At 38.2% G+C, this 16,119-nt stretch overlaps 1 protein-coding gene across 6 annotated transcripts in view; it reads right to left on the reverse strand.

Annotated features, from left to right (window-relative positions):
- LOC144930964 (uncharacterized) overlaps positions 1-16,119 on the reverse strand; it is a 323,387-nt gene that overhangs the window by 187,240 nt on the left and 120,028 nt on the right. For all 6 annotated transcript variants that reach the window (XR_013636475.1, XR_013636474.1, XR_013636476.1 and 3 more), the window contains one exon: positions 1,087-1,144. Coding sequence is in view for 3 of the 6 variants with exons in the window: in XM_078854778.1 (XP_078710904.1) it covers positions 1,087-1,144 (58 nt within the window). In the remaining 3 variants the exon portion in view is untranslated. The remainder of the gene's footprint in view (positions 1-1,086; positions 1,145-16,119) is intronic.

Below are 16,119 nucleotides of genomic sequence, written 5' to 3' on the forward strand. Positions count from 1 at the left end.
AGATAGGAGAAAGCAGGGAGGGAGAGAAAAGAAGAAGATAAAAGAGTGATGACCATGAAACCCTGAGAAGGAAGTGATGCCAACAAACCCACCATTAGAAGAACCATCCCAAGAGATCAGAAAGTCTAATTCACCTGAAAGCTAGGCTTCTGTAACATGCTTTTTTGAAGGTACCCTGGAAAACTGCTTACAGATTTCTCTTCTTGAAAAACACAGCAATACGACTTCTCTAGAGCCTTAACTCATGACAGCTGGTTATGCCAACGCTTTGCACACTGCACTGACTGCCTACATTACAGCAAATGCTCTTGAATGTTTTACTTTTCATATATATAAGCCCCTAAATAAAAATACTAGTTTGCTTAAAGGTGTGCTAGCTGCTCCATTGCCAAAATCAACAGGGTTGGAATTGTGGATAGTCTCCAGATTCTGTATAAACTTGAAATAATAGAATGTAAGGCCCTTTTCTGTTGAAGGCCTGATATTCAGAACTCCCTTATGTGTCTGTCATGGTACTTCCATGTCATCTATGATCACAATGACTACTAATTCTACTAATGTGTAAACACACACTCATCTTGCTATTATTTTACTCCTCTTCCTTCAAACTTTATTTGCACATTTTTCCACTAGTTGCATCTTGTCATAATCCTAGATTTACATCTTGTACATTGGGTCAGACTAGATGATCTAATGGTCCCTTCAGGCCTTCAATCTCTTGAAATATCTGGATCACTGTGTAATCAGATTGAAATAATTTGCATTCCTTGCAAACCAGAGGTGAAATTCTGACCCCACTGAAGTCAAGGGTAAAACTCCCATTGATTTAAATATGGCCATGATTTAATTCTAGGTTCCTACCTTAGGTTCTGCTAGTTCTGAACACTATCAACTAGCAGAATGATTGCAACAAATTCAAATTCACATCCAGAAAAAACACATTCAAAAGCATGTTACTTAAGTGGGAAATGTTTCCATCACTTTAGTTTGCAAAAGCATCAGCTACAATAGTGTGCAACTACCCATATTAATGTTGGATTATGGACACCTGTAACCAAAATTTCAAATAAAGAATTAAAGACTTACCCCTAATCTGTGAAACAAAAAGGATCTTTTTGCAAAAGTCATAACGACAGCCATACACCTGAAAGAAATACAGTGAATCAAGATGAGGGTAAAAGATTAAAAGGATCATATACTAAAGCCAGACACTTCAAAATAACCCAATGAAATTATATTTAACTCCTTTTCAAAATCAATTAAAATTATACCCCCAAGTTACAAAAACACTGGTGTAAAAGAGGGGAAAAGTCTTGTCTTTTAGCTTACAAGATCTGATCAATTTCCCCAAGATAGTAACTGCCAGAGAATTACTGTACATCAGTAAATCAAGAATTTCTAATAGTATAATCAAATACTGACATTATTGGCCAGATGGATGATGGTACTCATCCACTTTGCTTTCATTTAATTCAGAAATACAATTTTACACTCTGAAAGAGTAACCCAATATTTATGTAAAAAGTAGTACATAATTACATAATAGTAACCCCCAACACTGTAGTTATGTTATAGTAAGGTGTAGTGTTGTGAGGCACTGTTGTAAACTATTATTTTGTTAACTAAAGAAAGAAAATGATTTTATCTTCTATTTGTGAAACTGTACATTTTTGTAGTGTATCATAAAATGTGTTTAGAAAATATAGACATCTTCACTCCAGTTACATGCATATTTTAAGATATTTGATTTCTTGCAAAAAATATTGCTGAAGCAGTTTATATATGTAGCTGCAGTTTCAGAGAGGAAATTAAATTCTGACATGTCTTGAAATGGCACAGCATGTTGGCCTTGAGTATGGAAAGCTTTGATAAATTAACAATATAGTGTATTATAGTATTAATTATATTTTAATATAGCGGCTGAATTATGCTGTATGTATGTTGACATTAAAATGCAATTAAAATGTGACTGAACTTTGTCATACTTGTAATGACTGCTTATTCATATCTATACATAGTAATTTCTCTGAAGTTATACTTGTTGCACACAATCACTAAAAGTTTAAATGTCAAAAAATAAAAATTAATTTCAGCATAGCTACTGTTTATTTAGTATACCTGGACTGTAAATGTACATGCATTCATAATGAAACAGACGGCGAGCACAAATAATTCAGTTACATGGTCCACCTCTGGTTGTAGGATTTTGTATAGACACATACAGAAAGAAAAAAAAACATAACCAGAATAATTTACAGTATAACATGGTAAATATGAAACTTCAGGGGTAATAAATTATTAAATCATGTCGCTAATCTTCAGGTTAGTATGGTGCAGGAGTAGCTACTCTATAATTAAGTTTGCAACCAGTTTCCATTTCTAAAATCTTATTTTAGTCCCCGGAACCTATTTTTATTTTTAAGACATTAAAAAGTAGTATGAATTTTTGATTGTCCAAAGTGGCCTTTTTATCATCCTTCATACTTTACATCTACATAAACTATTGACAGTCAGTGTAAAGTTGAGTTTTATATCCTGAGATTAGTGTTGAAAGAGTAGTACTCATTTTGAATTAAGGTTGTAGTGTTGCAATGAAATAAGAATTACTCTGTACTTGATAATGAGAAATGTGTGACAGTTTAAGATGATGGCCCCAATCCTAGAGGAAATCCACATGTGCTCAATTTACACACTGTGGGTAGAATCTCACTGAAGTATTTGTCATCAATGGGATTATTCACAATATATTAAGTAAAGTTTAGGCACAAGTCTTTCCAGGGTCAGGCATTATATTGGCTTTAACTTTTTCAATTCCTTGCTCCTCAACTTTGTAAATTATGTGATAGGTCAGTAAACTGTTACATTCAGCAACCTTAATTGGCTTTTTAAATGCGTGGTTTTGGTTTTTGTTTGTTTCTGGAGGTTCAATTAGTGTTAAATACAAGTTTGAGAAAGCACAACCACTATGTAATTATACTGTAACTACAGTGTAATTGCAGTTACTATATTATAAAGTGTAACCGTGGAATGGATACTGTCTTATGATACTGCCACCTAATCTGTCATTAACAAAAAATGACTAGAGCTTGACATAACTTCCCCCAGAAAACAAGAAAAGTGATGTATAATCACATAATTAGAACATGAATGTAATGATCAGATAGGGTTTTGTTTTCAACAGTTGATATTTTAAACCAAAATTGACAACAGAAGGAAAATGCGAGGAAGACCTACTGAAACTGGGTACTTAGGAAAGGAAAGAGGAAACAAGTTAGATTAATATAGTCACTGATCCCTCTTTCCCAGGAGCATAAGTATGTGCGGGAGAAGGGAGGGAAAAAAGGAAAAGTAATGATATTGGCGGAGTGCTAATCCAGTGTTCAAAGTGGCTCCATCTCTAATAAAATATGGCTATAAATAGCCTTCAGCAGTAGTCTATGTATTATGAGCAACAAACTATAAGCAAAAAAAAAAAAAAAAAGAAACAAGCAAACCTCTGGTGCAGCCACAGTAGCATTTACCTTTGCTGCTGTATAACTTCTGAATTTCACCTTGCAATGAACAAATTAAATCAGGAGATTGATGTTCCCACTTTTTATTTTTTAAACAAACCATCAAATTGAAAATATGGTTCAAAATGTTATAAAGCATTATGTAAAATGTAACTATACTGATGCACCTTCATATTCTGCAACCAAATTTATCTAAAGAAAAATTACCTGGTGTACCTTGCTTCTGCTTCCTGTGAACCACAGTGGTTGAGGTATTGCAAATCCCTCAAAAAGAGGTATAATTTGGAAACAGTAACAAATACTTGCCCATAAGGTAATTGCTATATAGTAGAACCTCAGAGTTACCAACACCAGAGTTACGAACTGCCCAGTCAACCACACACCTCATTTGGAACCGGAAGTACACAATCAGGTAGCAGAGACCAAAAAAAGGAAATACAGTATAGTACTATGTTAAATGCAAACTATTAAAAAATAAAGGGATAGTTTAAAAAAAGATTTGACAAGGTAAGGAAACTGTTTTCCGTGCTTGTTTCATTTAAATTAAGATGGTTAAAAGCAGCATTTTTCTTCTGCAGTAAAGTTTCAAAGCTGTATTAAGTCAATGTTCAGTTGTAAACTTTTGAAAGATCATAATGTTTTGTTCAGAGTTATGACAATTTCAGAGTTACAAACAACCTCCATTCCCAAGGTGTTCGTAATTTTGAGGTTCTACTGTATTAATGTTGCTTTCTGATTAGTTGGAAGAACTGATATAGATACAGATTTGCCCTACAGATTTTTTGCAACATCCAGTGGGCCAGGAGTATATAGCTCAAAAAGTTTGATCTTGTTCAACATCCACACATGCCAACTTTTGGTCCAAGGAATCAGTTGATTGGTCTAGCGTCACATTATTGGCTCACTGCACCACTCAGTTACCCATGCATAAAGGGAAACATATGTTCCGAAAAAGACCCTTTTCCATACTTCTTGCACATCACTCTGCTTTGGTGCAGACATTTAATGAACTACTCCTCTTGTTAGTAGATGTTTTGGGGGCAGTTCTTCACACAATTCACAAGCTGAACTGAGGAACTACTTTACAGAAGTGGCTAGTAATACTGCTTCAAAGCACTGCAAGTTATAGCTCAAAGGCTGTGGTCATTAAGATACCAGCTTTACCAGCAGAAACAGTGCATAACCATTGATAGGGGGGGGGACACAGTTTAAAGGTTTGGACTCCCCCCAGGCAGGCCCCACCCTTTACCCTCAGTCTCCCCTCCCAGAAAGCAGCAGCCGCTCACTGCAGTGCTCTGCTCCTGCTTCTCCCCGCAGGGCACAGCTTGCAGCTCACCCATCCTCCAAGGTCACTTGACTGGCTCTGCCAGATACTGCACAGGAAGGGGGTCTGGTGGCACCATGTGACCAAGGGGGCCAGCTCTGAGTCAACAGGAAACCCATGCACAGGAGTGGGGCACTCCAGCCCCAAGCCCCTGGAGGATGGGTGGTTTCCAGAGGTGGCTTCCAATGCCCTTCCCCCCCCCAGGCTGGGGGCTCCTGCGCCTTACCCACAGTGTGACCCTGGTGAAATCCCCCCCCCGCCCCCGGGGTCTCTGTGCAAGACCCAAACACACACCAGGACAGGCTCTTGGTCCCAGGGTCACCACTGACCCTGCAGTGCCCCACCGTCCCGAAAGTCTGAGGCAATTGCAGAATTTACTCCCCAGGCACAGCCCCACTCGCCTTGCTGGAAGGTCACTGTGGGTCAGTACTACCGTGAGCCAGGCCTGCAAAGGGGGAGGACAAAGGGGGCAGCTCACTATTGATGGTATCTGTTTTGAGATAAATTACTGTGCACTCACATATTTTGAACCCACTCCCTGCAAAAAAAGAAATAAAAATATAAACCGTGGCAGAAATCGGGGTGGGGGGGATGTGACCCCATATGCTCCCCCCCCATGTTACCTCTGTTTACCAAGCTTTCAGTACTTGGTGTCTATCGCAGGATCTAATTTCACACTTATTTTTGAAATGGAAACTATCAGAGCCTTAGTCACCACGCCACCCATTAAAATCAAAATCCCAAGGTTATGATATAAGAGTTTTCATATTCCCAATTCTCTTTTCGAAAATCCCATTTTCCAATAAATACACCCTTGCAAGTGGCATTTCTAAGCAACATTTGTTGACCCTTTTCAAAGTTCCTCACACTTGTTTGAACCATTCTGTTTTATTTGCACGTTCTGCTACTTGCTGCATACACAAGTTATATTTGCATTTAGGGGCTGAATGGAATAATTTGTGGTTGGTATCGGATTATGTGCTCCCAAGTTTTGAGTGACCTGATACTTACCCTTGGTAGGTTGGAGATTTTTATCTGTATTTATTTTGCATGACAGTATGGGGATATTAAAAGATTTTTCAGATTCCTTTCCTGTGAGTAATATACATGGGCAGTGGGTAGCATAGGCAGGGGAAAGTTGTGCCTTCCCAAATGGTCCTGCATGGCTCCACCCACACTCTGCCCCACGGCCCTCTTCTGCTTGCCGCTAGTTGGCCCAAGCCCAGGCAGGCTGCTCCTCTTCCAGAAAGCCTGCTGGGAACTAGTGCATCTGGACTTAGGTGGCTGGGGCTGCCCAGCACTGGGAGGGCCCTGGGTGCTGGGGCTGTGCCACCCAGCACGCCAGGGCTGGGGGAGAGAAGCGGGCTGCACTGCCCACCCGGTGCTCCAGGGCTGGGGTGGGGGCCACACACTGCCCAGTGTTCAGGGTGGGGGGTGTGCGCCCCCCGCATGGCACTCTGGGGCTGGAGGTGCTCGGACTGTGGGGGGGCTGGCGGCCATGGTGAGGGGGAGGACTTTGGGATTCCGTGGGGCAGGATCTCAGGCAGAATGGGTGGGCCGGGCCAGGCCGGGCCAGGGGTAGCCTCCCCAAGCCTGTCGTTCACCCACCGCCCATGATAATATACCTTTTGGAAAGTTCTTTAAAAACTACAAATATACATTTGAAAAAAAGGTGTGGAGGAATCCTCAGTTTTGCAGGATGGACTTCATCCACACAAATCTTTCATTAAGAAGACTTCTGAGAACTCACTCTCCTAAAACCAGCTACTTCATAGGAAGAAACCAAATGAGAAATTGTAGCCACTTAACAAGCAGCACGTAGAGTCAACACCAAGACCAGTCATGTTAACTTGCTCTGGCTCCTCATGAGTCCTATTTCCTTTCCCATGATGTCATAAACGTGGTGAGGGATTGAGCCCCAAAATGGTGTGCAGTAAGCACCTGATGCAAGACAGAGCCAGCACCCATCTTCCAAGAACCTGGGATTATGCTTGTGGTGTAGCTATGCCTCAGAAATGCAAAATCAGTCTGAGGGTTTGGGGTAGGGTGGGCAAACTATAGCCTGTGAGCCGTTTTAAGCCGGTCTGCAAGCCGCACCACACAGCTCAGCCTTGCTCCGGCACTCTGGCCCGGGTGCTGGGTCGGGGCTGCGCCACGCAGCTTGGCCCCACTCCGGCTGGGGCACAGGATCGGGTGCTGCACCATGCGGCTGCTGGAAGCTGGCGCATGGTCCTGCTCTGGCTCCTACGTGCTCCAATGGGAGCTACAGGGGCAGTGTCTGCGGATGGGGCAGCACGCTGAGCCACCTGACCGTGCCTCTGCATAGGAGCCGGAGAGAGACATGCCACTGCTTCCAGGAGCTGCTTGAGGTAAGCGCCACTTGGAGCCTGCACCCCCTGAGCCTCTCCCTATGCCACAACCCCCTGCCCCAGCCCTGATCCCCTTCCCGCTCTCCAAAACCCTAAACCTCTCATACCCTGCCCCACCCCAGAGCCTGCACCCCCAGTTGGAACCTGCACCCTGTCCCACAGCCCTGTCCCAGCCCTGATCCCCCTCCCATCCTCTGAACCCCTCGGTCCCAGCCCAGAGCACCCTCCTACACTCCAAACTCCTCATCCCCAGCACCACCTCAGAGACCACTCCCCCTCCCGCACTCCAACCCCAATTTTGTGAGCATTCATGGCCCGCCATACACTGTCTATTCCCTGATGTGATCCTCCAGCCAAAAAGTTTGCCCACCCCTGGTTTGAGGGATAGGAGCTTTTCTACAGATGTGACAATCCTTAACAGACAATGGCAGTGGTGATCTTTGTGATGCTTTCAGTCTACAGGGGCCTAAAAATTCAAGGTGGCTCAGATCTTGGAAAATACGGTCTTAGCATTCACAATCTTTGCTGTGTAGTTACATGGAGAAGACTATGACGGCCTGAGTCTAGGGTATCACAAAGCCCTTCCAGCAGCATTCTGCATATTAAACATTTGTCCTGACAACAGATAGTAACTGACAAGCCCTCAGCTGCACTAACATATTTGGTAATGAAAACAAATCAGTAAAGGTTAAGGCTTGCTTTAGTGTTCAAAGGACTGGTGCTTACCAGTGCTGGAGGCCCAGAAAATGACATCTGAACACTACTCACTCCCAATGTCAGACTAGCTTCCACCACAGCCAGGGCAAAATATTGCCAAGATATGAAGGGAAGCAAGAAAAGTTCTTGGAGTCTTTTAATAAGGTTTCCTTTTGGTGAGTGATCTGGAAGTTAGCCTGAAAATATCATCCAGAGCTCTGAGGAAAGCAGGGGAGATAGGTGTGTTAGGATCTAAAGTATTCTTTCTTTGGCCTGGTGACCCAGAAGCTAGGGTCTATTTTAGTGGCAAGTCATGGATCTAGGAGAATAGTCTTGGGAACAAAAGGGTAGTCATATGTTTAGAAAATCAAACTGTGGTCCATACTATTAATTACTACCAAGTCAAGCACGGTCATGCATTTGGCTCACATATAAGCATCTACCTTTTTGCATCTATTTGATAACAAAACATAACTCAGAGACAGAATTATACAAATATCCTCATTCCAATGGCTTAGCTCGCTATGAAGTAGATAGGTTTTGACAGAATACTCTGGAGGCCAGCACAGCCCTAATTCCAGTAAGAACAATGTATCTATTTTTTCCCTCTGATAACCTCCTGCTCCTTAGAGCACTCCAAGTTTCTTCTCTTCAGTATCCTATATCCAAGACTGAAAATACCCTGTCTTTAAGGAATCATAGGAAAGAATAATCCTGGGGAAGATCAAGGGAGTTTTGTGGCTATGGCTTCCTAAGGTTTGCCTCCATTTTTAATAGCCCTAAGTATCTTTAATAGGTATCTTTTTGTCCTTATATACCAAACCACCCGAATCCCTAGGGTGGTGTTTTTTACATACTCATTATTCAGAGTCTGTGCTGAGGGAGAGAAATGTTAGTGGATATTATATATCTAGCCAGCATCAGCTTTTTGCACTGGGCTGATAGAAACCTGGGCTCTCTTCTGGCTCTCTTCTCAGTTTTGTTGTGGTTATTGATTTGACTTTATTCAATAGAGTTCTAGTTATATGAATCATGATTAACTCCTGCTGTCCAGTTAGTGATTCACAGTGTTGATGGGAGCTGCCATTATGTGCCTGGGTCGACATGATTTACTCTTGGGTACCAAATCCCAGGATCTTCACCTATAAGAAGGGGGCAGATTTTCCCAGGTATCATACTAATCTGGTCCATTTGGCTTTCCCAGCATGTTTTGTAAGAAACCTTCAGGTAGGTCATTCAAGTGATGCTATTTTAAATGGAGCAGACAGTTCTGTCCTGAGATGATGTATGGATTTTCTGAGCCTGGGCCAGATGGTGTCCACTGGTTCAGATATCTTTAATAAGTCTCCATGTGTCAACCATTTTTGTTCCAGCAGAGAAAAAAATTAATTTAATAGGATTCATTTCTGCCTGAATTGAATTATGATTACCAGGTTATAAATCCCACACAATGACCCTTACAACAGACACAGTAAATCCTCATCTATAATGTTACAGTTTTAAAGCTTCTTCCCACATTCTTGTGAGGGAAAGGTAGACTGATCCTGACAGTCAACCAACAACTGCACTTCTAGGAACATCCAGCGAGGTGGCATGAACTGTGGGAAAGATCCTGGGTCCGAAATGGGACCCTGACCTGACAATTGCTGGTTGTGCAAGTTACACCACCTCATGACTTGCTGAACCCACAAAAGGAACCTCCAGTGCTTCCTGTCCTGTGACTCACCCTCCTTGTTTTGGAGCAGCAATTTTGGGAACCATGTTACAAGGGTTCTGAGGAGGCAGCATTATCCCTTATGGCATAGTGTCCTTGTAGCCTCTTGTATCCTTGCAGAGGATGATGAACTGGTACAGAGGATTTGCTCCTCCAGGTGAATACATGTAGCAGAGGGGAAATTAGGAGCGCAGAACCCAGGTTGTAACTCATTGTTTTTAACATATTGGGATACACAACTGAGTTAAAGCCTAAACTTTAACCAGACTGGGCTAGTGTAGGTGTGGAAGTTCACTAGTCACTCAAAGCAGGAGCCACACCAGTTGTTCAGAACCGTGGTGTCTCAACAGGCAGTGGAGGAGTCCCACATTGACCACCATTCTGTCGAGCAACAGGGCAATACACTGCACTGCCCCAAAGGGGACAATGGGGTAAACTTGCTAATGATTGGCTGTTCACGTTCATATTTTCATTGCTAATAAAGCTGCAGTCTTTATATTCAACAGAAACACATATCTGGCTCTCACTGTGACAATGCCATCAGCAACAGCCTGTCCACAGCCATGCAAAGGAAAAGACTAATTATTTTACCAGTTGATCATGAATACAATTAAGATCAGATTCCTCCCCTTGCTACACTGTACAGACTGCCATGAATCTAGAGGTGGGTTTCTTGCAAACCTGCACATTCTGTTAAAATGAGCAAGCAAAATCCCACACACAAGGTAAACAGGGAATCTCTAGGTCTTTCATTTAGAGGGTCTTCCTTCAAAAAGCAAATCTTCCGTCCTCAGCATCACCATCCAAATGAAGGCTTATCATATCTTTAGGTGGAAAACAAGATGCTATTTCTAATATAATAGTAAATTTTATCTGTGTTTTGACTGATACAATTATACTAATCTGTCCTCTGGTATATACTATATGGTATGATTATTAGGTATTAAAGCTTTCTATTTTTAAAACGTAATAGTGAGAAAAAGGAAGAGTATTTCATGTTAACCAAAATAAAACATGAAAAATTGACAAGCATTTTGTGTTTGTTTTTTTAAATGTGTGGTGTTCTAATAGTGCACACTTTATAAATCAGTGTTAGTTTGTCATTACTAACATGTATCATTTTCCATCGTAATATTTAATCCTCCTATTGTATTAAAAATGTAAAGAAAAAAGATGAACAAATAGATTTTTCTCTGAACTAAAATGACCAGATAATGACCTGGAGAAAAAAGGTACAATTTGTAATCATGTCAAAGACATTTTGATAGCTGAATTAATATGTAGGACATAAATTATCTGATGAAGCAAGATCATGACTGTTTTAGGACACTGTGCTTGTTACTTATATCATTAATATCTAATTGTTTGCGTTGCATGTAGTTATTGTCCTTTTTTTTTTTTTGGCTGCTTTCCTAAGTAACTTTGGCCCCAAAATGAGAAATTACTGAAAAGTCTAGTATTATTTAAGGGTAACTTACTGTATGTTCACATGCATACTTTTCATTTCAAGTACGTACTCACTAGACCAGAGTTAAATCAAACCCTTACATAAATGTATACGTTTCATAATGCACCCTGAGAAATTACACTACTTGATGCACTCATAAATATTAATTACTTTTACTGGATAGCAATGTAAATTCTACAAATATAAGTACTATAAAACACTGTAATTATTAAACAGCAGCATAATATTTACGTAAATTAAGGGAATAATTATGTTACTGTAAACTTCAAACACTATTCAACAGTTCTCCAAATTTTTAATCTCTACCATATTTAATTTTATTTCAAATATTTCTGTTAATCTAGTATTATTGGTGCTAAATAAGCAAATGGTAAAAGTGACTTAATAAATTATACGATATGCTGCAAAACAGAAATGGTTAGGACTTAAATCTATGTTTTCCTTAAAAAAAAAACTACAGCTGTCACAAAAAAGTTACATTTAATTAAACAGAATATGTACTATTAATAAATATATATGCAGTTGATAAAATAGGGGTACATACACTATAATAAATATACTAGCCATGTTAATTTTTCAAGCGGAAAAACAGTATGCTGCAGATTAAGAACTTAACAAGGCAGAAAGGAACAAAGTAGAAACGTAACCATTCTTAAATGCTAATGGTTACACCACTGGCTTAAATCCACTGATCACATTTCCGCTAGGCAAAAATTGTAGATCTTTTTTCAGAGAAAGGTAAGACTAATATTATCAAATCATTCACTTTCCCCTTTTTTTCTTGCATAAGAATACGTCTCTGACATTAACATAATGAAACTAAAAAGTGTAACCAAGTGTATATATGGTAACCAAAACATATTAGATCAAAATCAGTGCAGAAAGATAGAAATTAATTACTTTCATGCTCTGTCAAACTTATAATAAAGGTGCACTTTGAAAGAAAAGCAAAATCTTATTTTAAATGGCATTCACTAATGCTATTTCAACAAAAGGGTTTGTGGCCCTGTCAAAAAAAAAAAAAACACACCTTGACCCTTGACCTTTTCTCATTGAAGAGAATGAGAATAGCCGAAATCTTGTGTATCATATGAACATTTGTTTTGCACAAACATTTTCCTTCTTCATCTAGTTCTGAGTAAAAAACAACTCTAGTCTCTACCAGCTTAAGTCTGCTTCTTAACAGTCATGTGACTTTTTTTTTTTTGCTAACAGCCATGTGCTCGCGTATCATTTTACTCTGAAATAACTATGTGGATTTCAGCTCAACCTTCCTTTACTTATAATGCATGACATAGCCTGTGAGGGAGCATGAGAACCGTCTCTCTTGAAAAGCAAGGTTCTCATAGTTGGCCTGTAACCATGGAAGCAGATGCCTTTTTCGCTTACCCCTGCTTACCTCTTTGCAGCCACGAGCTGCTCCCTATTGTTAAAAGGGGTACGCCTTGATTTTTCTTCATCGTGACCGAACTTGCCTCTTCTTCAAAGGGCATGATGCTGCAGGTCATTGGTCTAGACTGTTTGCACGGTCCAGAGAACAGCCTTGATGTAACCCTTGCTCTGTCTGTGCCACACCACCAGCGGTGCGACTGCAGACTGTAGGGGGACATTGGAGATCTGTATTTGAAAAGAAGTCCGTCCGATTTTGCCATTGTGCCTTTTCACTCATCGATCGAATGAATATCGAACCTTCTGTCGTTGCATGTGTGAAATAGATAGCTTAGCAAGCACTTTTGTGCCCAAACCAGTTCAGTGGGCCAAACTGTCTTCCTTTTTTCCCCCAAGTATTTTCCTTTGTAAATATATTAATTTCTTATTTACTTTAATTAACCAGGTCCTACTGTTAGACCAACATCTCAGTGACCAACTTCAATTACTTTGCATTAGCCTTCCTAAATTAGCACTATTTTTGTTTTTAAAAGTACATTCTTTTCAATCATTTTCTTTTAAAATTCACTCCCTAGAAAAACAGTTCTCTCTTAAAGAGTGGAAGGAAGGCAGTTTTTAAATGAAAAAGAAGAGCCCCAGATTGGATTGTTTTTGTTTTAAAACTAAATTATAATGTGATTTTTGCTATAATATATATACAAATAGTATAAAAAATGAATTTGGTAAGCTCCCAAGGTAATTTCAGTGACTAATATAATAGTAAATAGAACACAACCAGTAAAAATAGAAATAAAATAGAAAACAGTAAAATTTTACAGAAATGGCAGAAAAATAAATTAGGTCTACTAGGGATTACTTAAAAAATTAATAGATTCTTACCCCCCATTACACTAATGCAGTTGTTAGTTAAAACATTAATCTGACAATATGGGGAAATTAAAATATTAGTTATCTATCCTGCACCAAGCATTCCACTGGCATTCAGTAAATATTTTCACTTGGTATCACTGGTCAGCTTCATGTTTGTTAAAAGATGTTTAATTTAAAATATATATTTAACTATACAAAATATTAAAATTATGATAAATCACTGAGGAAACATATCTTAGACATTATTTCTTAACCAAACTCTAGGAATATGTGCAAATAAAATAGTCTACTATAATATAACAGAAAGATATAAAACATCTAAGGTGTAAAATGACATGTTCTTAAAATCAATTGGAAACCAGTTTTACTCTTCTTCTAATAGAATGACAAACTCTCTGACCACTGCCTGTCAAAAAACAATAACCTATAGACAGCCATCAGCACCTACTCTTTGTAAAATATGCCTGCTTCTACTCTGTTCTAATAAAATTCGGACTGCATCAAAAAGGGCTTATATAAACTTCAGGGTGTTGCTTAGTAAGCGTTGTCTGTATATGACATCAGTGTATATATATAGATAGATAGATACCACTATCTCATACTTCAAGGCATACCTATTTTCTCTAATTGCCACAGGCAAAGGGGAGGTGCACCAAAGAATAAAGAAGGTTATTGTGACAGATGAAACATAATTCACAATGAGTTCTCCTTTCATCCAGCCTTAAGTAGTAGAGGATTACTCCAAGCTGAATTTTAGGGGAGTATGTATGATTTTATTTGATTAATATAAGGACAGGCCAGAGGCTGAAAGGCAATGTAAAGCAATTATGCTTTTGCTGAAGGGTGCTGTGGTATTTTTGTTTGTTGGTTTTTTGGGGGAGAGGGAGGAGGGTTGGAAGTAGAAGAAATGTTAACCTGAAGAGAGTCTGAAGAGACATAGGAAAAAATAGGAAATGCCAAGCAATAAAAGTTGGGATTTTTTGGAATGGATCATGATAAATGATTTTACTATAATTTTTCATTTGACACTTAAATGAAAAAAGATCATGCTATTTCTTCAGTAAATATGCGCTGTGAAAGTAGGTAAACTAATTTTCATACACTTACTGAACTTACATTGCTTCACAGAAATCCATACCTGAGTCTTGTAACCGTGCTGTTTATCATCATAATCAAAATTAGATAACTGTTTTTCAGTAAAATGACTCTTTTTTGTTAAACATCTGTAAATTGTTTGAGATGTAGTTTTAGTAAATATGTACGTTTGCATGTATATTTTACAGCCATGTCTGTTTCCCCATGATATGCTTTTGAAAACATTATTTTAAGTTATTGAATTAAATTGTGAAAGAATGCTAATTTCTTATTTTACAATTTCTCCCTTTTTATGTACAACTATTCTTTTTAATCAAAATTTACCATTATAATGGTTTTTGGACAACATTTTAAATAGAAAAAGCTTGCAGTAACAGCTAAGTTGCTTGGCAAAAGGACTATATTTCAGTTTCTCTGCCGTAAATATGTTTGTTGAGATTAATGAAACTTTTTTTTAGCAGTAGGCAACATCTATTTTTGTGTTTAATACAAATATTAGTAAATTAAACTCTTCAGTCTTCCAAAAGTACAATATTAATATACAGTGTGTATATACATAAACTGTTTTGTATAGAGAACATAAACAAGTCTGAGAGAAAATGTACCTCCTAAATGTACTTTTCAGTTACATAAACTATACTTTTGCTTATATATTATAGATATAGGAAAATTCTTACATACTTTGTACTTTTACATACACATACTTTGTACTTTTTGCTAAACTTTACAAAAAATTATTTGAAGCATTTGTAACTATTGAAACTGCATTATTATTAATTAGAAATAAATCATTACTAGAGTTCTGTGTACACCTTTCATATTTTTCTTTGAAATATAAAATAAAGATTAATTAGACTATGCCCTTTCTTTTCTTGATTGCTGCGATAATGATACTAGCTAAGACGATTTAGCTTCTGAACAGCATAGTATATACTTAAGTAAATGGCTTGGAATGTAGAAGAATATTCATATGAAATGAACATGTGAATTAAAATTTTCTGAATCGCCAAAGAAGGTTGACCCACATACTGGTTATTTTATTATTGTATTGCTATTTTATGATATATGTTTTATGCTGTTCTTCAAAATATTCATAAAAACAATACAAGCACTGTATAAAACATTATTAAATAGCTAGATAACCTCATATTTTGCTTTGGTTTAGTAAGTGGCATGGTCTATGCTTATATTTGTACTGTAATCTTGAAATGAATAGTCAGAAAATCTGTAAAGATACAAGATTAGAATGAAAGCATACGTGGTATATTTGAGAGGAAGGTAACAGCCAAAAAAGATCATTCAAACCAACAAGAGCCCTCAGATCAAAATATTTATTACAGTGGGATATTAATGTACTCCCTGGCATATGTGTAAACGATAAATTAATGTATTATATTCATATCAATAAGGAATAAAAAACCTCCTCAATATAACATTTTAGAAGTATTTAAGATTGATATCTATTGACTAGGTTTTTTATTCCTTATTGATATGAAAATAATACATTTATATATATAAAGTACGTGCCAAATGAAATCATTTTATTCTGATGAGAATACTTCCTTTCAACTGTTACTGCTTTAGAATCCATTGTATCTTTGCTATTTATTGTGAAGATTCTAAACAGTAAAGAATGTATACTCAATATTTATTCAAAGGATCAAATTGTATTTTAGCTGGAC

The sequence above is a fragment of the Lepidochelys kempii genome, chromosome 1 (assembly GCF_965140285.1).
Source record: "Lepidochelys kempii isolate rLepKem1 chromosome 1, rLepKem1.hap1, whole genome shotgun sequence".
NCBI classification, from domain to species: Eukaryota; Metazoa; Chordata; order Testudines; family Cheloniidae; genus Lepidochelys; species Lepidochelys kempii.